Genomic DNA, 24,454 nt, shown 5'->3' on the forward strand with positions numbered 1-24,454 from the left:
CGACTCGTCGCCGTCGAACATGAACAACAACGCAGCTCCGGGCGCATCGGATAATGATTGTCGCGTTTCCGGCCTGTGATTATGTCCGTACTCGTTATTGACGCACGTCCGTCGTTCGGCCGAAACTGTTTCGCGTATACCGTCGCGTCGTCGTGGTCGTGGTGTCCGCGGTCCGCCGGCGCCTCAGCCGTGGTGTTTGTGTGACGTCCAAGACGTCGCCGTCGTCGTCACAGCAGCCGTCGTACCGGGCAAAATGTCCAATGAAAAATGACTCACTCCAGCCATCAGACCAACGGCGCCAGCTTGGAGGATTGCCACACAAACTTCTTCGCCCTGGTTAGTACCTAATTTCCATTAGTTGCGTCCGTTTTATATAACGTTTTCCTTATAGCCGCTTAGGTAGGTATACCCATATATATATTTTACGCATACGATGTATATCTGTTTGGCTATCGCCAAACTCTAATATATACTTTTTTTTGACCGCCAGCAGCCCCTATCTTCTACTACTCGATTACACTCATTCATACATTCCTCCAGATTATATAATCTGGGGACTGGTATCTATCTGGTGAAAAACTATAAAGTTAAACTATTAGCGTGTTTATTGTCGTTGGTTGCCTGTTTGATGTAATTGCATGTCACATTCATTCCTTCATCATTAGATCACTTAGACAAATGTTTATTATTGTCTTATTACAGTTCTATGGTTGTTGGCTTTTTCTAGTTTGTTTGTGTGATGCGTAATACATATTTTAATGAAAGTCTTAGGACACTAAATGAAACTCATTTTGCGATAATTTCTATACTTATTGACCTATTTAGAAAACATAACTTTCAATTATTTTCTATTTGTTATATCAAGCTCAAAGCTTATAAAGTCTTTAAAATTTTGTGAGCAATAAAACTAGGTTAATTAAGTGCACATAAAATTTTATTTAAATTTGATTAATATTAGTACGATAATACTCGTGTAAGGATAAGATATTCAATTCCAGTATAACTACTGTTTATTTTACTCAACTATCATACTTTATATTAAAATGGTGCCCACATAAAGACTGAAAAGTACAAATAAAATACTTGATTAAATTAAATTAATCTTTAAAAATGTTATCTAAATTTTACTTTATATATTTTATTCATTTTTATTCTTAAGAATAATTTCTTTCTTGCTTTAATGGTCTAAAAATTATTTTTATTTACTTAAATATTTTAAGTTCAATAGTTGATATTCATATACATATCTAGTTAGGATTCCATTAGTCCTTATTTCAGAATGATAGACAGGTCATAAGATGTTCTTAGGTCATCAATGATAATAGATAAGTATTTCTCAACTTTATTTTAAATTTAAACTGTTTTCATGTTTCATTTTAGCTAAAGATAATTTTTCTTCTCGTGGAATTTGATTTAAGTACCTATATTAGAAAATATAATATATGTATACATTGATGTGTTAATTTTCTGCAATTACTTTCAAAATGATGAAACATGATAGTATGATCCATTTTAAATATATCTTCATCTTTATTACCTAGGTATTAAAATATGTATCCACAATGTTAGTATGAACAAATTTATATCAAGCTAAATTTTGATATTCAAGCAAAAAATTTTTAAAAATAATCAATTGTTATTTAATTAAATGTTATGTTAGAAAGTATTATATGTAATAAGTATAAGGTTCATTTTTTTTTTTTTTTTAATAATTCATTGTCAATCATAGTTGACTTAGTGATTTTAGGTAAGTATATCATTCTGTAATGATTACTGTATATATTTTATTGCCTTTATAGATAAGACATTTTTATTATATATAGAATTTATTTTTCACATAATTTATATTTATCATAAAACTGATGTCTCAAATTGTATTATAAAAAATCATAGTATTTAAATTGAAAAAAATATATTAATGTTAGTTTAAAATAGGGGTAGACAATAGGCTGTCCATGGTCTAACTTTGAAGTACAAAGTGGCAATAAATAAACTTAAAATAACATAGTAAACAGAAAAAATGTTTTCTGAAACTTTTAAAAACTAATTGTGAACCTCAGGTTTAAAGGGTTATTTAAGTATTATCTTTTTATTAACTATAAATCAGTGATTTTACATTTTTGTCAAATATCTTCTTGGAAATGATGGTGTTCAAATTGTCATATAACTAAATAAATAAATAGTAGATAAATATTGAGGTAATTTTTGGTGCATTTCCTTTTCTATTAAATTTTGAAAACTGGTTATTTTATGGTTAATATAGTTAAATATTTTATTTTGTTATATTATATTTTAATTTCAATTGCTACATTATTGTCCTTAAATATTTATTAAGAATCATACTATTTTGGAAAGTGTAATGGTATTTACCTATGTTTAATAAATAGTTATATGTGGATATGTATTAGATGGTACCTATTGGATTTTATTTTTAAAAGTAAAATGTGAAATAACAACAATGCAATTTGCATTCAAACAGATGTCTATTTTTCTACTTTTATTATAGTAAATTATGTATTTGTGCTCTATTTTTCAGTTTATATTTATTAATACTTGCCATTTACAGATTTTAAATGCGAATGATCTTCAAAATAATTTTTCTGTTAATGCAATATTTATATGAATGATAAGAAATTGTGCAAACTTGAAAGTTACAAAATGTATTCTATTATTAAGTTTTTTATAATAGTACAGGTACCATAGTTATTCATTACATTTTAATCCAGGATTTCAATTCTTAGATTTTTCAGATATTATGAAAAATTTTATTATTATTTTATATTATTGTACCTATAAATAAAGCTATAATAAAGCATTCTTTTTCATCTATACTTATAATTGAAAAAAAAAAAATTTTAAATTATTCATATTTATTTTGATATTTGTAGTAATTTTGGACATTGTCTAGTTTTATTTATTGGCCAGCATCCAAAGGGTTAAATCTTTTAATGTTGTTTTGACCAAGTCGATTTTTCGATGTTTCTGAGTACTATAATATAAGTACCATTGGTAATGTAAACAACTGATTAAGTATTCGTAATCAAATTTGTTTAGCTATAAATTAAAATATAAACTGCCACTAGGTCGAATATGATACTACTACTATGTTGTGTCAACGCCTTAAGTCTTATCAGACGAGAATTTGTTATATCGTTGCTATAATCTCACGGTAAGATAGTACCTCAATCGAAACTTATTTTTGAACATTATTGCGCTTATCGTCAATAACATAACTGTTCCGTAGCTTTCGTTGTTGTTATTATTATTATTATTATTATTATTGACTTTCTTTATCAAAACTCGGCGGCGAGACGCATGCACGTAGATAAGCGGACGCATGGCAGTAGTTAACTTTGCATTCACCCCGTGAAAATATCGACTCTAGTATTCACAAACATAATCAGCAGTTCAAAATCTACAAACCTTGATGACGTTTGATACGAACATAATTATAATACCTATATATTAATCTTGTTTCTTAAAGATACAATTCCGTAAATATTTTTTCCCCGTAAAATACACGCTATAATTTATATGTATGTAGTTATAATATATATATATATTTATCCTCATCACTACTATAAGTAATACGCGCGCGCGCGCGCGTGCATATATACATACACAGAGGCAATGTCCTACGTATTTTCAAACCGCTTTCAGTGGTTCCTAAAATCGGGCAACCGACATTATCAGTTTTTTTTTCGTTTTTTTCCTCAGTCGAAAATTTCGTAAACATTTCCGTATCGGTTAAATATTGATTTTTCCCGCGCCCGCCGGAAGACCTCCGTTGTCGTCACTCGTCGCCACCTCCACTGCTGCCGCCGACTCGTCCGTCTAATAATCATACTCGCGCGTTTTTCTTATAACCGACGATGTCCCCGTGAAAAATACACATTTGCTGCTATTATATACGTTCGGATACTTCGTCTGTGGCCCTCAATAGTATTGTGATAAACACGGGGCGACGGCGACGAAATATATAATATTCGTATTGTTTGACCGTCTACGACTTAGTTGCGTAGCGTGTCTCATGTGTTTAAATAATACAAATCGACAATCATAATATATAATATCTGACTATGATTTCATTATTTATACTTAACAGGTTTTTCAATACCCCGCTTCGTTGTCATTTTTTCTTAACTTATGACTATCGTTCATGCAGTGTATATAATATTTACTATTGATATTATTATTGCTACTGTTATATACATTTAAAAGATTCCTCTTATAAAATATATCTTGAATAGTTTTCTCGGCAGTTCACGTCCCTTAAAGTATACGTTATATACTCATATATACAAGTATTAAGTCTGTTCTGTTAGTCACACGCATATTAGAGGGCCACATGGCTATCGACTGATTTTTTTTTCTTTTAAATCGTTTCGTATAAACTATAAAAATAATTAATAATATGTATGTCTGTGTGAACGCACTCGGTCTATTTTTCGATCGGGTCCTCCCTCTCATTAAATGCGGCTGTGGCGGTAACGACGACCAGTTGACATACTCAAGAATTCCGTGTGTGCATTCGCGTCGTTCAAGGTGCACACATAATTTTATAAAATATTAAAATATATCATTATGTTGTTGCGTGCCGGATAGTTGTTATATGTGTACAGTTAAAAAAACTGGATTATTGTTGTGTGCCAGTGGGGAGTTGTATCGTTGTCTATAGAGGTGTTTCACCCTTTACGGGAAAAACGAGTCGGAGGGATAATAGTATGATTTTGTTGGGGTGATAAACGGTGGTGGTGGTCTCGTCGTCGTCGTCGCGGCGGTAGCGTTTACCCGATAATAAACACGTTTGTAATGAGCGTGTGTACCCGCGCCTTCACCACTCCGTCAATTAGTAGTGGATAATAACACTGCGCTCGATTAGTGCAATCATTGCCGCCCGCTATCGGTGAGCCCCGCAGTCGGCCGTCACCGCTCTAAAAAGTGACCTGACTGCAAAATAGGTGTTCACCCCTCTCCCGTCTCGTCTGTCTAGAAGATCGTCTAATGCACATTAAACCGTCAGTAGTGTGATTTCGCCGAGCGCTGATGGAGGAAACCACCTTTGGCGACGCTCGATTGTCCAGACGTTATTTAATTTATCCGGACGTCGGATAAAATTCGCGGGTTCGACAACTGAAGGTTTTCTTACCCATCGCCGCCCCTTCCACCATTCGATACGCAAACCCAAACACGTCACATCACCGGTCACTCACCGGTCACTCAATTATTGGTTTCTGGGTGGGGGTTACTTTTCTTTCTTCGGTCGTGGAGGATGCCAACTTGCTGCCACCTTTCCATTCCACCTCTCATTATGTTTGGCGACTATAACTAGCGTACTACCATACAATAAGCTTAATACTTTTTATAATATCATAGACATAATAATAATATTATTGTTTGTAATGTGTGCGTTCCCTCGGAGTTTCACCGCCGACAGATGTTCTTTTTTCGGGTCGACGGGACCGCCATCGTGCGGACATGGTGGGAAAACGCGTCTATGTTTTAGTACTGCCGTGGGGTGGTGTTGGTGATGCGGTCGCGGTGTAGTATAACTATAGTGGGACGACTAGTGATGTAGAGTTGTTGTCGATGGCGGGGGGCGACGTTGCCGTTCGTTCGGTCACGGTCGGCGATCGTCTTGCGCAAAAATCCGACCGGCTCCGACCTCTTTCACTTCGGCCGGTGTCGTTACGCCGTACGATTTACATGCAGTTTCTTTTGATCGTATTGTTATGTCGCGGTGGAGGGGACCCCGCTGCCGCCACAACCTCTGTACCTCCGTCGTTGCCGACACCTCTGTAATTCCGCGTACCGTAACAACCGGACGTATGCAGTGGTTACCAAAATATTGAAAAACATCACGATAACGTGACGGTTATATTTTTACGATATTGTTATCGTATCAACCCCAATTGTTTCAATTTTTAACGACACAAAATAAAACAAAATATTTAATACACATTTGTTTTTATCAGGCCATTAATCGCCATCGTTGACAGTTACCATTTATTCGACCGTATTTTCTATAGGTATTTTGTTTTTATGAACGAGGTCATGTACTCTCATTTTATGTGCATATATAAATATCTTTTTTCTTTTGCCCCCCACCAAAAACGACAATGATTTCTACCCGGTGAAAACGCCGCGCGTCCTAATAATCCCAAACCTAATACTTATTATTTTCTGTACACTTAATTTTTCTCTCCTCGACCCTCGCCGTTTTCTCCATTTTACGCTTTCCCCCTTCCCCTCATTGCCTAGTGTTGCCAACTATTTTTCCATCGAAGTTCACTACTACTAATTTTATTCTACAGTACTATTATGATATGTCGTGGGTGGCATGCGTATCCTGTGTATACGGATGACGACCGTGTAGAGTGAAAAGGAGAAACAATCGTGTCCGACACATCATTCAGGTTATTAACACTGGTCGGCTGCCGCCCGCCCCCGACACAGGTCTACCTGCAAGGGTTAACGGTGTCTTCTTGCAGTGTTCTCTGGTATCTAGTTTACGCAGAGCGCGCACGCGCTCCCGTCAAATCTGTAGTAAATCTAAAACGTCAACAATTCATACACTAAGTATGAAATTATAAGCAATATCTGTGTTAGTGGATTTTGGGAGTTGTACATTATTTGCTTATTGTGATATCCAAAAAAGCACCTCACTAAACAAATTATTGTTAATATAAATGTATATATCGGTACATGTAGATACCATAACTTTTGCGTGTAAATCTGAAGGTGTTTGGTGGCTATTTGAATATGCAAAAAATTGTTTCTACATTTATTGAAATTCTTTTAGGCTTGTCTGTGTTTTCACTACTTAAAATTATCATTTATTTTTTACTCCTGCAGGATAAAACATCAGTTTATATAAAAGCACTTATTGGAGCACTCATTCGTTTCGTTGGCGAAAAGACTGCATCGGTTTTTCTAATCCAAAATTCACTGGGTAACGAAGGAGTAAAAGAGGTTGATATAAACGTATAAAAAAAATATTATTTATGTATATGTCGTTTGCGCGCACATACGTGCCTACACCTACCCGTCTTCCCTGTTATTGTATATTATATCGTTTGGCGCCCACTGGAATGTGATGATCCGCCGCACGCACATTGAATGTCCACCGCAACATACACCGGCTGCGGCGTCGACAACGACCTCCACCGTTACGGTTTGGTGTTGTTGTAGTAGTAGTAGTAGTAGTATTAGTAATGTATGGTCTAATTGAACTGGTCCGTCTCGGAGGGTGCTGTACTGCTGTAGTCTTCTGTCCCCTCCTGAAGTGTCTCGTAAATTGCATTTACTTTAGAAATATTTAGCATGTACAACCAGTGCTGGATTGACAGGGATTGCAATGCACAGGGACATCTGAACTAAGTTTGTTTCTGGGACATCAACCGGGTTCTTGACTTAATAAAGTATTAAATTATTATGAATATTGAATAATGGTCAAGAAAAATAGTATTTTATGAAATAACTTCACCCATATATTATGAACTCCATTTTATTCTTATGACTCAATTTAAAAAAAATACACAAGCCATAGATGTACCTATAGTTGAAATATTATCTTTTTATATTCATCTTCATTTTTATCAAATACTAAAAAAAAAATGTATGCCTAATTAATACATCTCATGACTTCTAAATAAATATTTTTTTAATAGGCCTCTAATCTCTTATATTAGTAATAGTAATTATATTCTGACCTATTGAAACTTAAATTCGGCATTGTGTACAATGCTATAATACACATAAGCTTTCTTAAAAATGGACTTGTGAGTTACACTACAGAGACCGTCAAGTACGAAGTGTATGTATTATGTTGGTGTTCAATGTGAATACACGAATGCGCGCGCGAAGGGGGTATATCGGCGTGACGCCACAGGGTCGTGTCTCGGCCACCAACGGATATTGATTTCGTGACTAACGCGCGGAAGTGGGGGCGGCGGGTCCATGTCTTTGGGAAGACGAGGATGCATAGTCGATAATTCCCCCTCGCCGCTGTGCACTACTTCACAAGAACGCGTATTCTTGCCTTACGTCGTCGTTCTCGCGCCTTTTTATCATTCGACCTTTGCCAAAATCTGTGTATTCGGTCGTGAATTTACTTTTTGTTTCATACTTGCACGTACATTTTATTTCACATTATCACTTATTAAAAATACGTATTTCGCGTATATTATATGCATATATTATCGGTGACGATGTTCATCTAGGATATATCATTTCGAATTTTGTAATAAATATTTATAAATTATAATATTATAATTCGTTAGAAAATAATAAGTTTCCCCACTTTGCGCGTCATCGTATCAACCCTTATCGGACCAACCCGCGACGACCGCACGTGTGCCGTAACACCGGTCGGTTGTCTGCACAACTAACCCACCCGACCACCGTCTCGTTCCACCCTCTAGCATTTGTACTATCGTCGCTGTGGCTGTTTATATTTAGGAGGAACGTCATCACCACGTGCCTTCGTAACCGCGCGAGAGGTGGTAGCTAGTTAGGTATATTAATAAGTCGACAACCCCATCACCGCCACCCATAAGCGTTCCAATTTATGGGTTATGCATCACATACTTTTCTTGATTACATATATATTTGTATCGACTAAATATTTAAGTACCAATCTACGTGGTTAAACGGTCAACGTGCAAAAACAGACTGTAAACATTCATATTACCGTCAAACATCTCTCTGTACTTGGCTAAGACAAATGTTTTGTAATGAAAATAATCCAGCGTAGCGCCTATAATATTAAATAATTTTACATTACAAAAAAACATATCACTTGTAGTAAATGAATGAAGGCGGGCGTTAGTCCACTTTGTATGGCGTTAGACAATTATTGATAATATTATGTTGGTTTCCCGGTTATCAAAATATGCAAAGGATATATCCTTGATGATAAACAACAATAATATTATGTTGAGCTTTTAGAGTTTTTGCTTTCAACTGTTGTTTTAGGTGCGGAATGGTGAACAAACTACTGATCTTTATTAAATATATATGTATTATTATTTATTAATATTGATTTCGTAACATTTTAAGATTTTTTTCGTATTGGTATAACTGTCACAAGTTACATCGTGTCCAGAGATAGCATATTTATATTTCAGGAAAGTAAATTAAAAATCATTGTTTTAGGATTGGATTTTAGATCGTAAACACAATTATGTATTACATTTTGTAAATAAATAAATATTTTCTTCAGAAGATATATCTGATTTCTTGCGGTATGTGTTAGATACATCACACAATACCTTTCATCTTTATAATTATTTTTCCCACGAGATTCACTTTTTAAGAGTTGTACAGGATTGAGAATAATTTAGATCCACAATCTAAAATTTGAAATAATATTTTTAAACTAATTTTTTATTATAAAACTATTAATATTATTGATACCTTGATAAATATGTATCTCATAAATAAATTGTTTTCCGTATATATTTTACAATTTTGTGTGACCACAAAATGTTGAAAGAAAAGCTAGAAAGTACTTAAAAAATTATGGATTAAAAAACTTAAAAACTATGAATAGACCAAGTTTTAAAAACTTTTAGTAGGTAACGTAACTTTGGATTATGATATAATGAATTTATAGACTTGATAATACTTATCGAACTTGTATCTTATATTAGTGAATGCTTGATCTGGTTTATAAGTGAATCATTCCATATCATCACCCTTGGATTTTTAATTCAACCAATTGAATATTTTTTAATTGATAACATCAAGAACATTTTATTTGCTCAGTACTTTGGATAATGGATTATATTATGGATTCTGAGATACTAATTATATTTTTGTCTTTAGTTGTTACTTATATATTCATATAAATCGTATATCACAATTAAAAATTGTTCTATTTTTATAGTTTGAGTATTGAAATAAATAATAATAAATACTTAATTATTTTAATAAATTACACAAAGTTTAATTAAACAAACTAAATTATAAATTTATTTTATACTGAAATTTTAGACTGACTTATGCGGCATAAAATGGCGTAAGTTTGTTCACTGTTCAGCTGGTCCAGAAGGACCTCCTGATTGGGGAGGTGGTCCTGGTGGTGGAACCAATGCCTGTGGGTCGGTGCTTGAGGATCCTGTGTTATCCAGTTATACAAGATGTTTAACACATGATATGTTGGCTGTATGGCGACGTGTTTCATTACCGCCTGCCAACTCTCAACAGACATCACTTGATCCCTTGGTTCCTGCACCACCAACACCCATACCAGCTCTTCCACCGGCACTTTCTTTAAAAGCATCGAAAGAGCTTTGGATATTTTGGTATGGTGAAGAACCAGATCTGACTGGACTTGTTTCTCCTCAACTTTTACTTAATGGTAAAATTTATATTTTTAAATTTAATAAACCTGCTGATTGAAATTTTAATAAATTGTTATTAAATATTATTTATTTACAGAAGGTGATAATGGATCATGGGAAAGTGGTCTATCTTATGAATGTCGTTCACTTTTATTTAAGGCACTTCATAACTTAATAGAAAGGTAAATTTGTTTACAATTGTTCATTATAAAATGTACTTCTATTTTTATTTAAAATTCAATTTTTCATTGTAAAATGTATTTCAATTTTGATTAAAAATTTATTTTTTCAGATGTTTAATGTCTAGAGAATTTATTCGATTAGGAAAATGGTTTGTACAACCTTATTCATCTTCAGAGAAGTTAGATAATTCAAGGTAAAATTTCTTGTAAAATAAATATATTTTACTGTAATTTATGATTATGATTATGATGTTTTTCTAGTGCAAGTCATTTGTCATTTTCTTTTGCGTTTTTTGTCCACGGAGAAAGCACTGTTTGTGCTAGCATTGATGTACGGCAACATTCTATAGTACGAACTTTATCAAAAGAACACTTAGCACAAGCATCCTCTCAACCTCAAAGTGGAACAAATATTCAAGGTAATTTTTGTTTGTTTGTTTGTTATTTATTTATTTATTATGAATATTTAATTATTTTGAATACAATTCAATATTTATAGTAATGCTTGCACCATTTGGCCTTGCTGGTACATTAACTGGCCATGTGTATAAAAATATGGATACTGAAACTAGCCGAATGATGGATGAATGGAGTCATTTTTATCCAGTTGTTAATAATAATGGACCTAATGAATTAACTCCTGCAGTAGAAGTTTTAGTTGGTAAGTCTTAATATTTTTTACTTGTTTTTAATTTAACATCATTAATATTTTTAATTTTTCTATCCGAAATGTTTAAATCTTATATTTTTTAACTGTACTTTATTATAGGTGGTGTAAAAATGAGGTATCCATCATGTTATGTTTTGGTAACTGATTTAGACGACAGTACTGCTGAGTTATACAAAAATCAGAATACTCATCAAACATCTCCTCAACCACAGCAGCAGCAGCAGCAACAACAACAACCAACACCACCACAGTTGCATCAACAACAGCAGCAACAAAGTATTTTTTTTTTTTTTTTTTTAATATTATAATATTATTTTAAACTTATAATTTTGTTATTTTTAACTAGTGCCTAAACAACAATTCCTTGCGTCCAAACATCAACATCATCCAGATACAATAATATATGCTTTGGATAATGCAGTATCAGCCATACCTGAACGAGCATGGCAAGATTGTGTGTTAGGGCCACTACATACAGAACAGAACCCCCCATCTAGACCTGAATCACCAACTTTAGGTCAATGGCATTTATCCGATCCATTACAAAAATTAACATGTTCCTGTACAAGGTAAGATAATTTGTATAATATATTGTGAGCGAGATATTAGTGCGATGTTTGTCTTTTGGAAGCTTTGGAAGTCGATTGGTTTTTGTTATTTGGCTGGCTATTTACAGGTGTAGAAAAACGAGTTCCAAGCACCAGACACAGCCAATCGGCACACCATTCCATAGACGTACTCCCCTCCCTGATATTTTCATCACTCAGCAGCCGCCACCCGATGCAAACAATGCCACCCTCAGGTTTGTCTATTGATGAGACGCTTGGGAGGTGAAATGGTTTTAAAAATAAAATATATCTTATATTTCTAAACAAGATTTTAGTCTATTAATTTATTTCAAAGGCCTTAAAATAACAACTGATGGTCTATTTTTATAAATTTCTAATCTACATTAACAATTTTTTGTAACTGGGTTTTTTCTGAATTTATTTGATGAACAGTTAAATTAACTTTTAATTGTTTTGAATTTAAAATTGGGAGTATTTTACATTAGTTTATTAATTGTGAACGTTTGAATTGTAATAATTAATAATTATTGGACATCCAATATAATATATAATACATTTATATTATAACATTATAATATAAATATAAATGGCATGAAATGGTGGTGGTGTTGGGTTATATAATTAATATATATACATTTTATATCATTTAAAAATGTACATACATAATTGCATGAACTATTATATTAAAAACAACTAATATTAATGGTTTTTGTCCCAATATTCCGAATAATAAGATTTATGTAATTTAATTAAATTTGAATTTGTTTATAATTTTTTTTAGGTCAACACGTCTTTGTCCAACAGATAGTCCTTGTGGGCTAGATTCTGTGCCACCTTTGCCATCAGTGCCGACCCCTCCATCAGCTGGACAACCAGCTCCACTTTCAATTCCTCCTCCAATGCTTAGTCCACATGATGAAAAAATTCCTATTACACCTCTTTCGGTTGACTTTCAACCCAAGTCAGTATCATCTGTTTCCAATCAAGTATTTTCACCTTATCCTTCATCTGCTCCTGCTAGTCAGGAACCTGTGAAATCGGGACGAGAAAGTAACTCTGGTACACCTGCACCACCTAGTAATACTGTAAGTATCCCAGCAACTACGCCAACTGCAACAACACCAGTTCCAATGCAAACGCAAAGTTCGAGTACTTATATCACGTTAAAACGACCACAACTCTCATCTAAAGATTATGAAGCAAATTTGGTTGAAGAAGAAATAATGCCGTCTAAACTTTTATATGATTATTCTTGTATTGATGCTTGGTTATATCATCCAGTAAAAAAATTTAAGCCCATTGTACCCAAACAAGAGCCAATTACAAGAATAAATAATGTTATGGATAATCCAGCATCTCCTCCACAAGTATATATTAGAAGAGATACTTGTGTACCTATTCTTCCAGTAATTTAAAATTATTATATTCTTTAATATTATTTTGGATGACTTTATTAATTAATATTTTTTTTAAGGTTGAACCATCTGAAATTTCAATAAATAATTTTAGCAGCTTTGAAGAATTAAGAAATAATGCTCTTAGATTTAAAGGTGGTCGTTCAGATCCATATGAATTTGACGAGGAAAGTGGAGCTTGTTCTAGCAATAATGTTATGATATCTAATGATTATAAACTTAATACTTCTATGGCTGTGATGAAGGTAAAATATAGTTTATTTTTGAATAAATATATTGCTTTTTTTTCTACAGTAATGAATTGAAATATTAAAAAATAATAATAATTATTATCATTTATCAATACCCTCATCTCTAATAAACAACCTTTCCTTAATAAAAGGTTTTTGGTATTAAAACCAGTTGAATTCTAAAATGAGCAAATTGTGTTTATAATTATCATTATTATTATACTCTATTTGGAATGAAATAAGATTTCAGCGCCAACTTGTGAGCATGGGTATGCATGGCAAATCGCGAAAAAAAGTCTGTTATAAAAAAAAGTTGGACAAAAAGTCCAGATTTAGTTTTTATAGTCAGACAAAAGATCCGAGCACATTTTTGGGATCGGACAAAAAGTCCAAAAATTAATATTTATTTTAAATATTTAAAAATGTTTGTACACATATTGTATTATTATATTTTTGTATAACAAACAAAAATGTAACGGAAATCCACTATAGTTAGGTATCTATAGTAATTACAAATTTATATTTAATTTTTATAATTAAAATTAAAATTGATAATAAATTATATAATTATATATGTAAATAAGAAAATCGGAAAAAAAAAATATAATGTTTATAATATATGTCTACAAAAATTTAAAAATTTTTAAATAAATATTATATTATATAAAATATTTTGTGTTTCGGACTTTTTGTCTGACTATAATAACTGAATCTGGACTTTTAGTCCAACTTTTTTTAAAATGGACTTTTTGTCCACGATCTTTTTGTACTCAGACTTTATGTCCTCGGACTTTTTGACCAATTACCGTGCACGGCTTTACTACACAGCAGATGTACAGATAGTTGACAAACTGTTGTTGTCTGACTGCCGCCCAACAAAAATTGGCTGCTGCTGAGGTCTAATCTCATTTCGAATTGAGTATAATTTATATATTTAATTTTGCAAGATAATTTGTAAAATAAAAACAAAAATATTATATTGATTAATATTTACATCAATTTTTCAACATATAATCAATATTGTAATTAATTCCTTAAAAATCTTGTGAATATTGAATCAAAATATCAATTCTGTTGAAATTCCCTATTATTTTTATCTTTTTAAATTGTATTATGAGAGGCTTTTTAAATCATATTGGTTTTTTTTTTTAGAACGAAGATATAAAAAAAGAATACGATCCTGGGTTAATGAATGGAAATAGGTGTACGAGTGATAATATACGAGATATTGATCACATGTTTGACAATTCTGATGATTTATCTAGTGATGAGGCTGTGGCAGCTGTAAGCATTACTGGATTTATTTCCCCTTTTAACTTTGTTTTTCTACTAATAATAATTATATTTATAGTTACAAATGCAAACACCTCCTGGCTCAAATAAACCTGATGATTGTCTTGGAGGAGGGTTGACAACACTTTTAGTGCGACCCCCAAGAGGTAGTGGTGGTGGCAGTGGAGGCGGTGGTGTATTAAGGCCTGAAGAATTAGTAAAAATGTTTCCAACTCCTCCATCGTTAGAACACAATCCTATAGCATCTCCATGTCCTGACATAGATTTACTTCCACCTCGTACTTACCAAACAAATTCTTATATGGGAAGTCCTCAACATGATCACATAGATGTAGGTAATTCTAAATAAAGTAATTGGTATTTTATTAATATTTATTTGTTTTTAATTCAATAGGATTGGTCGTATGTGTACAAACCTCCAGCTATAGCAAAAATGGTTGGTTCTTCAAAATATGCACCTCTCACGAATCTTCCGAGCCAAAACCTACCCCCGTTAATAGTACCTTCCAATTGTGTTTATAAGCCTTCCTCTTTTGTTTACCATGCCTCGTCACAACCTCAACAAATTCAACATCATCCGCCACAGCCTGAAAAACCAAATCAGTAAGTTCAGTAATTTTTTCAATAGATTTATTTTTTAATTCTCTTTATATATTGAGTTATAGTATATTATTGATAATTATATTATTTAATTAGTAAGACATGATTTAGAAATGAGACATTTCGACTTGGGGATTTATACTTTTTAAATATAAACTACGGATATGAACGTATTTATATACCTATCAAAGAAAATAATAATTATAAACAATAGTATATTATAGTATAACATCTATTAGTATAGTTAAATAATATAATTGTTAAATGATTTAAAAAATAATAAATTATTGTAGTTTTATTTTAATGAAATATAATGTGTGAGATCCTCTGTAAATAATCAGTCATGTTCCAATTATATTCACTAACTATTTAAAGTGATTGATGATCAATTTATGTGTATTTACATCAAAATAACAACTGATATTTAATTTGTTAGATTATACATTCACAAATTTTATTATTTTTTATCTCTTATTGATTTATCTTAATTGCTGCTTTACCTAGAGTATTCAATATTTCTTTGATAAATGGTAATGGATTAGAAAATATCTTTACATTTTATATTTTTTAAATTAAATTGATTAGAAATTAAAATAATTACTTAGAATTTAATTTAGTTTTACACGTTAACAGAATTTTTAATATTTATTACATACTTTTTATTTTACACTACATATTTTGGCCATTTTAATTATATAAATATGTACATATTTTTGGTTTTTTATTACATACAAATTCAACAGTAATCGCAAAAAAAAAATAATACTTAATTTAATCACTTATTAATAATTAATAATTAATAAGAAAAACAAGTAGAATTTGTCTAAAACATATACACTTTTTAAGAAAAGAATGTTATTAAAATTAAATAATAGTTAAGTTTTGGTTATGGTCCTGTAGATAGGGCTGAATTTAACCTACCTATACAAAGATAAATTAGATGTTACAAACATTATTTATAAATAATTTGTTTCTCCTAATAATTTAATTACTATGATATTTTTAAATGAATTGATTTATTTTGAAAATTTCATTGTTTATATTAATAATGTTATTAATATAATAGTATGCTATTATATATAATATAGTGAAAATCGAAAATATCCACAAAAAATATATGTATTTTTAATTAAAAAATAACTAAAATAGTTATTCAAGTATCCAATTTTGAAGAAAATTAATAAATAAAAATTTGCACGCTAATTTATGTTTTATATATTTAAAATTGCTATAAGATATCTTATGTGGCATCTTGAATTAAATGTTCAATTAGTTTGGTGGATCCTATAAACTTGAACTAATACTTAATTAAAAAATTTCTTAAAAATATACCAAAATTAGTCAAATAGCTTGAAAATTGTATCGTTTATGAAATACAATAAATTGAATTTTTTAAGTTTAAAGAACTGTAAACTTAATTTTAATTGTGTGGTTGGTCATAAATATAGTTTTAAATTTGTTTTATTTTAGGATTGTTCCTCCGCCAGCATCTTCAGCTAATAACAATTTATTACCAAATGTCAATCGAAATAATCATTATCATCATCCAATAATGATGAGTCCATCACCACATAGTAGTACACCATGGCCTGGAGGAGGAAATCAATATCATCGACCTCCACAACAGCAAATACAACAACATCAACAAGTGCCTCCTCCACCATATAGTCCTGCACTTTCACAGCATCACAATATGAATGTTGTACCGACAAATATGTCTCCACCTGTACCTGAAGCTAACTCAATAGTTGTGAATGTCTTGCTAACTGACTCACTACTAAATGTCTTCCGAGATCATAATTTCGACAGTTGCACATTGTGTGTTTGTAATGCTGGTCCAAAAGTAGTTGGTAACATCAAAGGTACAGATGCAGCTGTTTATCTCACTCATACTTTAACTCCTAATGGATACTCATCTCAGTATCAACAACATCATATGTCTGTTGGAATTCCTGGTAATTATTACAATTTTTATAAATCATATGTAATTTACTTAAATTTATTTTATATTACCTTAGGCGATGAGGATGGAATCCGATGTAGTTGTGGTTTTAGTGCTGTTGTGAACCGAAGATTATCACATAAATCAGGATTATTTCCTGAAGATGAGGCTGAAATAACTGGACTTATTGAAGATAGCCCTGTACGTGTTGATGATAATTCTATGAACCCAGATGTATTAGAACTAGTTAGGGAACAATGTGCTGCTGTGATTTACAGCTCTTGTAGTTCTTTAGTACGAGCAGCTGCAAAGTTTCCCATAAATCATCCACCACAGACTGCAGCTGTCAATATGTTAGAATTTACTGATACTAATCAAGTGGCTCTGCTAGCTCTGGAACAAGGGAGATTAGCTAAGGTTTGTTTAACAATTTATTTTATAGTTTAGTAAAATTGTTTGTGTAGATTATAAAGTATTTGTTAATTTATTTTGCACAGCTGGAGGGTGGAATGAATACTCATTGGCAAGTTGAACACCACCGTTGGCCTGGTCATCACCAACAATCATTGCCACCATTGAATAATAATTCTCCTCCTGTGCATAGATGGGCTTACAGTCAAGCACCAGGACCACGTAGTAGTAGGCAGCTTATAAGAGTTATGAGGACATTACAACCACTTTTACAAGAGGCTATTCAAAGAAGAAGTGTTACTACCAGGTTATGGGAACCTTATACGGTCACTGGACCTTTAACTTGGAGACAATTCCATAGATTAGCTGGTCGGGGTACTGATGATAGATGTGAACCCCAACCAATCCCTCCAATTCTTGTTGGACATGACAAAGATTGGGTAGCTGTTGCTCCATTAGCACTTCATTATTGGGATAAATTATTACTAGAACCTTTTTCATATTCACGTGATGTCGCATACATAGTTGTTAGTCCTGATAATGAATTTATTTTACAAAGAACAAGAGCATTTTTCAAAGAATTAAGTGCAGCTTATGAAATCAATAGATTAGGTCGCCATTGTCCTATTACTAAAGTGTTACGAGATGGTATTCTTAGAGTGGGTAAATCAGCTGCTGCAAAATTAGCTAAAGAACCTGTAGATGAATGGTTCTCAATGTTGGGTGAAAATCATCAATCATCCATGTTAAAATTATATGCCCAAGTTTGTCGGCATTATTTAGCTCCACAACTCTCTCAATTTTCTATGGATAAGACTTTATTAGATCCACCAGAAGGCAGTATTCCAAGACCTCCACCTTCTCCAATGCCACCACCTGCATCGTCAATGACACCTAACTCTGTGGAATCACCTGTTTCATCTAATGAACGTGCACCCACTCCTAAGAGTGATGGATTAGATGATTCTTCTAGTGGTTCACAGGCTGATAAAAGTTTTAATAGTAATGGAGATAACAGTCACTGTGAAGAAGATGATGGAGAAGTGCCAGCCATTGTTATTTATCTGGTTGAACCTTTTTCAATTGGCAAAGATAGTAGTAATCTTGCAAGAATTGCTTGCCATGGTCTTTTACGATGTTATAATACAGTTTTGGCTACACTTCCAGAAACTATACGATCCAATATATCAGTCCAGGTAATTTTTAATGAGTAATATTAAAAAAAATTATTTTATGCTAGTGTACTATATGTGAATTTCAATTTTCAGTTAATATCTTTAGAAAGTGTTTTGGAACTTGGTCGATCCTCAGATCATCTTAAAATGAGTGATAATATGAGAACTTTAGCACTGTCAGTGTTTAGTCAATGTAGGCGGTATTTAACTCACACTGCTAATATTAAAGCCTTAACTGGATTTGGCACAGCAGCCATGACTGAATTGTTCTTAAAAAATAAAGATGTTCGTATATTTAAAAGTTTCAAGTTGGGTATTAGTTCTTTAATTACTTATTTAATGTGATTTGTTACAGGAAAAAAGCCGAACAGCATATAAAGCATATACTCCCCCTTTTATTTTAGCGGGTTATAGAAATAATAAAACTGGCCGACCGGATAGTGGAATAGCTGGCGATAGTAGTAGCGGTGGTGGCGATTCATTATCAAATATTGGTGGACTCAATGGAACTGGTTCTCCTTCAGGTACCGATCAACAATGTTCTGTACTTTATGCCAGTTATTGTATATCAGAAGATCAAAGGTGGATATTAGCTACAGCAACCGACGAACAGGGCATTTTATTAGAAACAGCTACAATTAATATTTATGTACCAAATAAGTAAGATATATTATTTTTATATTATATTAATGAAAATATGTAATATGTATTTAATATTTAGTAGGCGAAGAAAATCTCCAGCCCGAAGAATTGGTCTTCAGAAGTTAATGGATTTCATCTTAGGTGTAATGAGTCAAAGTGTAACACCTTGGCGGTTAGTTGTAGGTAGAGTGGGAAGAATTGGACATGGAGAACTTAAAGGTAAATAAACAATATAGATTGCTTTTTAATAACCATTAAATAAATATGTGTATCATGTGTATTTTAGGTTGGTCGTGGCTATTGAGTCGAAAAGCATTGATGAAAGCATCTCGCCACTTAAAAGAATCTTGTGGCCAATGCAGTCTGTTGTACCAAAAATCTGATGTACCTTCTGTAGTTAGCGCTTGCTTAGTTTCTTTGGAACCAGATTCTTCATTAAGACTGATGACAGACCAATTCACACCTGATGAACGCTTTAGCCAAGCATCTGTTGCTTGTCAACTCTCTACACCCCGTGATGTATCATCAACTCATATACTAGTTTTTCCAACATCAGCTACAACACAGGTAATTTATGATTGTAGGCTGTTACTATTAATCTATTTTACACGAATATTTTTTATGTTTTAGTCTTCACAAACTGCGTTCCAAGAACAACAAATTAATGGTCCTGAACTTGGTGATGATGAATTATTCAGTGCATTTAATGAAGAAGATATGCAAAGTATGGAGGGCATGGGTGACTTCAATGACATATTTAACACATGGAATGATTCGGATGCCGTGGGAAATACGAGCTTGGGACTTCCTAGTGGTGGTGTTTCCGGGGTTTTAGGTGGTCCAAGCAATAATGTTATAGGAGGCGTTATGGGTTCTGGATCATTGGGTGGTTCGATAGGAATGGGTCGAGGGTCAATGGGCCCCAGAGGAGACTGTTCTTCTCAACCTGGTAGTCCACCATCTTCGCAACCGTGTAGTCCCTATACTTGTGGATCATCTTCATACAGAGTAAGAATATAAATGTCATGAGACAAATACAATTATTTATAAAATATTTTTTTATTTTATATACAGAATGGTAGTTGTATTGATGGGCATGAAGAAGTAGGAGCATTACTTCAACAACCATTGGCTTTAGGTTATCTAGTATCTACTGCACCAACAGGACGTATGCCCACATGGTTTTGGGCGTCATGTGCACCTGACATAGAGAAATGCAGTCCTGCATTCCTTAAAAGTGCATTGCACATGCATACTGTGCAATTACCTAATAATGCTGATCCGGCAGCTGCAGATCTTCTTCATCCTACATCTGCGGTTTCAGCACATCCACTAGATTCACAATATACCACAGATGTCCTAAGGTAATAACTAATAATCATAACATTTCTTATATAGCAATTATTGGTATTAATTTAATATCTACATAGGTATGTTTTGGAGGGTTACAATGCATTATCATGGTTATCATTGGACTCAAACACTCATGATCGAATGTCTTGCTTGCCAATACACATGCAAGTACTAATGCAGCTTTACCACACTATGAATGCTCTTATATGACGGTAACATGTTTTTCGAATAACATAGTTAAATTTTCGCGAAACATTTCCTCTATTGTTTCAGCTAATTTTAGGTCAATTAAGGTGATATTTAATTATTGTAAATTTGTAGCTTTATTTTAAGGAAAATATATATTTAAAAAATACAAAAACAAAATGAAAAATAACTGGACACCATTTTAGTGTAGACAAAATGTTTATTACAAATTTTTAACAAATAACATATAATGTAATATTTAGGTACCAATGGATAGTAAAAATGTTTAGGGCAATTTTATTTTAAACAGTGCATTATAGGTAAATTTTGAATGTAATAATATTATTATTGTTCTTGATACATTATTTTTTTCTTTTTTTTTAACGACAATTTCTGTTTAAATTGTCAAGGAACGAGTTACCATAAAATATTGTGTCGTTTTAATGGTTGTTCATATTTAAGTTTTTTTTTTTTTTTGTATAATATAATTTATTTCTCCTTTTTTATTATCTTACTAAATTATTATTTTTTTTAGTAAATGTCAATTTTAGTCACATTTAAATGTGATTGTTGTTGTGTTTTAATGTCTTAGCTTTATATATTCTTTTTTTTGGGCTTTTATTTCCCCTCCACTTTCTGTTTTTAAAACAGACTACTTGTATAATATTTATTTATAAATGTATTTTGGTTTATTATCGTATATTATTATCATTATTGAATTGTACATATATACATATATATATATTTTATTAACTATTTATGTAAAATATTTATCAAATTGACCAAAAAAGAAAAAAAAATCCTGTAGAAACTCCAACAGAATTGTAGCCAATTTGAACAAATTAAATTATATATTTATTCTAACCAAAGTCAATATTTATACATATAAAACATTTTCGAATAATAATGCAATTAATATTATAATTAAATCTTTTTAGTTTTTTTTTTGTTTTGTACAGGTAAATAGCATGTAAAAAAATAATATTAATAAATTATTAATGTTACAAAAATTATTATTACATTACACATTTTAAGGTTTGTACAAACATAACAAAGGAATACAGGCGGTTTTTAATATTATTATTGTGAATATTATATAATATATAAAATAATAATAACTTGTACGCAGGCAATGTTAATGTTATTCCATTGAAAAACAACATTTGAAAAAAATTACATGAGTTTTTATTTATTCAATTATTTATAATGAATACTACTTTCCTTTAGTTGTACAAAAAAAAGTCTATAATGTCAAATTTTTCTCTACTATAGTTTATGATAAAACTTTTATCATAAAAGTGAAAAATATGTATAGATTTTACCTTGTTTATTTATTATTTATAGATTTTGAGGGACAAACATGGAATGCATTAGTTAAACAATGTTTTTATTTTCATTAATTATTATTTTTGTATTGTGAATAATTGAATAATAACTGGAATAAGTACTAAAAAAAAATTTTAATTTGCCCATTTTTGTCTTAAAACAACCAAGTACTGTTTTTTCTTATTCTTTCTATTTTATTAAGTGCTTATTTACAGTGCCGGATAGGCAAGGTATTGGCCCACTGAGTTTTAGGATTTTAACCGGCCATAAAAAAGTAAATGGCCCATTTTTCAATAAGACAGACATTAATTCCGATCCAAATTTTAAGCGGTCTACTGAGTCCAACTTCGCAACTCTCCGGGCCTGCTTATTTATATTAATCATTGCCAATATTACAATCCTAGTTTGAATGGTATTTTTATGAAAAATTCATTCTTTAATTTTTTTTTTTTATGATTTTTGTTAGCTTGTTGATAAGTAGGTTGATAACCATTCAACTACATTAATTAAAACTGAAAATGCTTGTTAAGATGTGTAACCACCAAATCATTGATTGTTGACCTTTATTATCAATTTTGGTGACTATTGGTATTTGTTATAAATAAAAAAATAATGAATTAACATTAATGGTGGGTCTAAAATTGAAAAAATGTGCTAAATATACAAAAAAAATTATTTAATATTCTGTAGAAATAACATTTAATGTTATTAATAATATTATGCACTAAAATAAATATATACCTAGGTAAGTATTTGCTCTAAATTTAAAATAGACATTTTGAAATCAATGGTATGAGATAATATTTAAAATATGGCGAATAACAGGTGAACATTTTGACATTGTATAAAAATAAATACTGTAAAATGTTAATTGTATATAAACATTTCTGTAATGAATAAACAATACTAAGAATGTTAAGTTCAGTCTATATCATATTGACGTAAGGTAGTATTTTGGTTTATTAGCATTATTAGTGTGGTTATAAATGTGCATCGCGCCATTATTGTAAAAACAATATTTGACTGTGACAATGACAATAAATACCTACATTAATTAATAATATATTTTGAAATGTTTGAATTAATTAATTTTTACAAATTATATCTAAATTAATTTAGAAAGTATACCTGCTATAAAATTATCAACAAAAAAAAAATTCCTTGAGAGTAAATTATATTTAAATTTAAAAAAAATCATGAATATTAATTTTAAGTAATGTATTCTTATTATACATATTTAAATAGCAACAGATATATTGGTTCCTTTATTACCAATATGAATTAACTGTCTTGTTAATGTCTAAATTTGAATAAGCTAAGTAAACTATAATTAAAATATGACTTATGTACAGGGCTGATAAGAAGGGGGTGGTGAAGAAAGGACTAGAGCACAGGGGGGGCCCGTACCTCCAAGAAAACCAATGACAACTTTTTTACAAAATTGTTTTATAATCATTTGCCGTAACATGAGATACTATTTTAGAAAATTTTATCTATTTAATTCTAAATCAATTATTGTAGGCGATCAGGTACTATCTCAAGGAGCTAAGGATATAATTGGTTTTTTTAAAATTATTTTTATTTCATTTATTATAATTTATACGCCAACTGGCTGTTACAAAGAAAAAAAATTTAGATAATATGATATAGAATTAACAAAATATACAATAATATAAGTATAACAGTTATACAATGGAGTAAAATAACTAAATAATTAAGGTTGAAGATCAAACTACATTTTCAGACCTAAGCATTCTGTGTATTGTGTGGTTGTGATATTATCCTTACTGACCTTACTCCTTAGTACATACAGTTAAATAACTCAATTACTACTCATTCGAATTCTGATTTTGGTACATTAAAATAATGCTAAATCTTTAACTATTCTAAAGGAAGCTTATCATTTGAAATATATCATTATTATTAATAAGTCTATGACAGAGTAATAAATTACTCTATGGTCTATGATCACACAATGTAAACGAGAATAAAAAACAATATTTAAAATATAATCAAGGAGTCTTATCACGTGTGATTATTGTTATTTGTTATTATTGTGATTATACAATATTATCAATTTCACTGTTATCTAAAAATTTAGATAGTTTAGTTAA

General features: G+C 31.3%; 1 protein-coding gene across 3 annotated transcripts; it reads left to right on the forward strand.

Moving 5' to 3' along the window:
• Positions 1 to 23: 23 nt before the first annotated feature.
• Positions 24 to 22,174, forward strand: LOC113550269 (mediator of RNA polymerase II transcription subunit 13). Of its 3 annotated transcripts, none has more exons than XM_026952001.1 (24): positions 24 to 336; positions 9,997 to 10,363; positions 10,444 to 10,528; positions 10,639 to 10,722; positions 10,790 to 10,947; positions 11,028 to 11,189; positions 11,298 to 11,474; positions 11,545 to 11,767; positions 11,875 to 12,000; positions 12,549 to 13,173; positions 13,242 to 13,427; positions 14,565 to 14,696; positions 14,764 to 15,036; positions 15,100 to 15,308; positions 16,776 to 17,260; positions 17,324 to 17,664; positions 17,745 to 18,854; positions 18,927 to 19,118; positions 19,189 to 19,493; positions 19,555 to 19,694; positions 19,762 to 20,042; positions 20,106 to 20,483; positions 20,550 to 20,839; positions 20,906 to 22,174. In XM_026952001.1, exons 1-24 carry the CDS (start codon positions 268 to 270, stop codon positions 21,036 to 21,038), a joined length of 6,531 nt encoding a protein of 2,176 aa, XP_026807802.1. In that variant the 5' UTR covers positions 24 to 267; the 3' UTR covers positions 21,039 to 22,174. The 3 variants fall into 3 exon arrangements, with proteins under 3 accessions (XP_026807802.1, XP_026807803.1, XP_026807804.1); XM_026952002.1 differs by having other exon boundaries at positions 19,558 to 19,694; XM_026952003.1 differs by lacking the exon at positions 11,875 to 12,000.
• The last annotated feature ends 2,280 nt before the right edge of the window (positions 22,175 to 24,454 follow it).

Source organism: Rhopalosiphum maidis, chromosome 1 (assembly GCF_003676215.2).
Source record: "Rhopalosiphum maidis isolate BTI-1 chromosome 1, ASM367621v3, whole genome shotgun sequence".
NCBI lineage: Eukaryota > Metazoa > Arthropoda > Insecta > Hemiptera > Aphididae > Rhopalosiphum > Rhopalosiphum maidis.

Coding starts and splice junctions, on each gene's coding strand:
- LOC113550269 (XM_026952001.1), top strand. CDS start 268: ATGACTCACTCCAGCCATCAGACCAACGGCGCCAGCTTGGAGGATTGC. Junction 15,309..16,775: donor CAGCCTGAAAAACCAAATCA/GTAAGTTCAGTA, acceptor GTTTTATTTTAG/GATTGTTCCTCCGCCAGCAT. Junction 17,665..17,744: donor AACAAGGGAGATTAGCTAAG/GTTTGTTTAACA, acceptor TATTTTGCACAG/CTGGAGGGTGGAATGAATAC.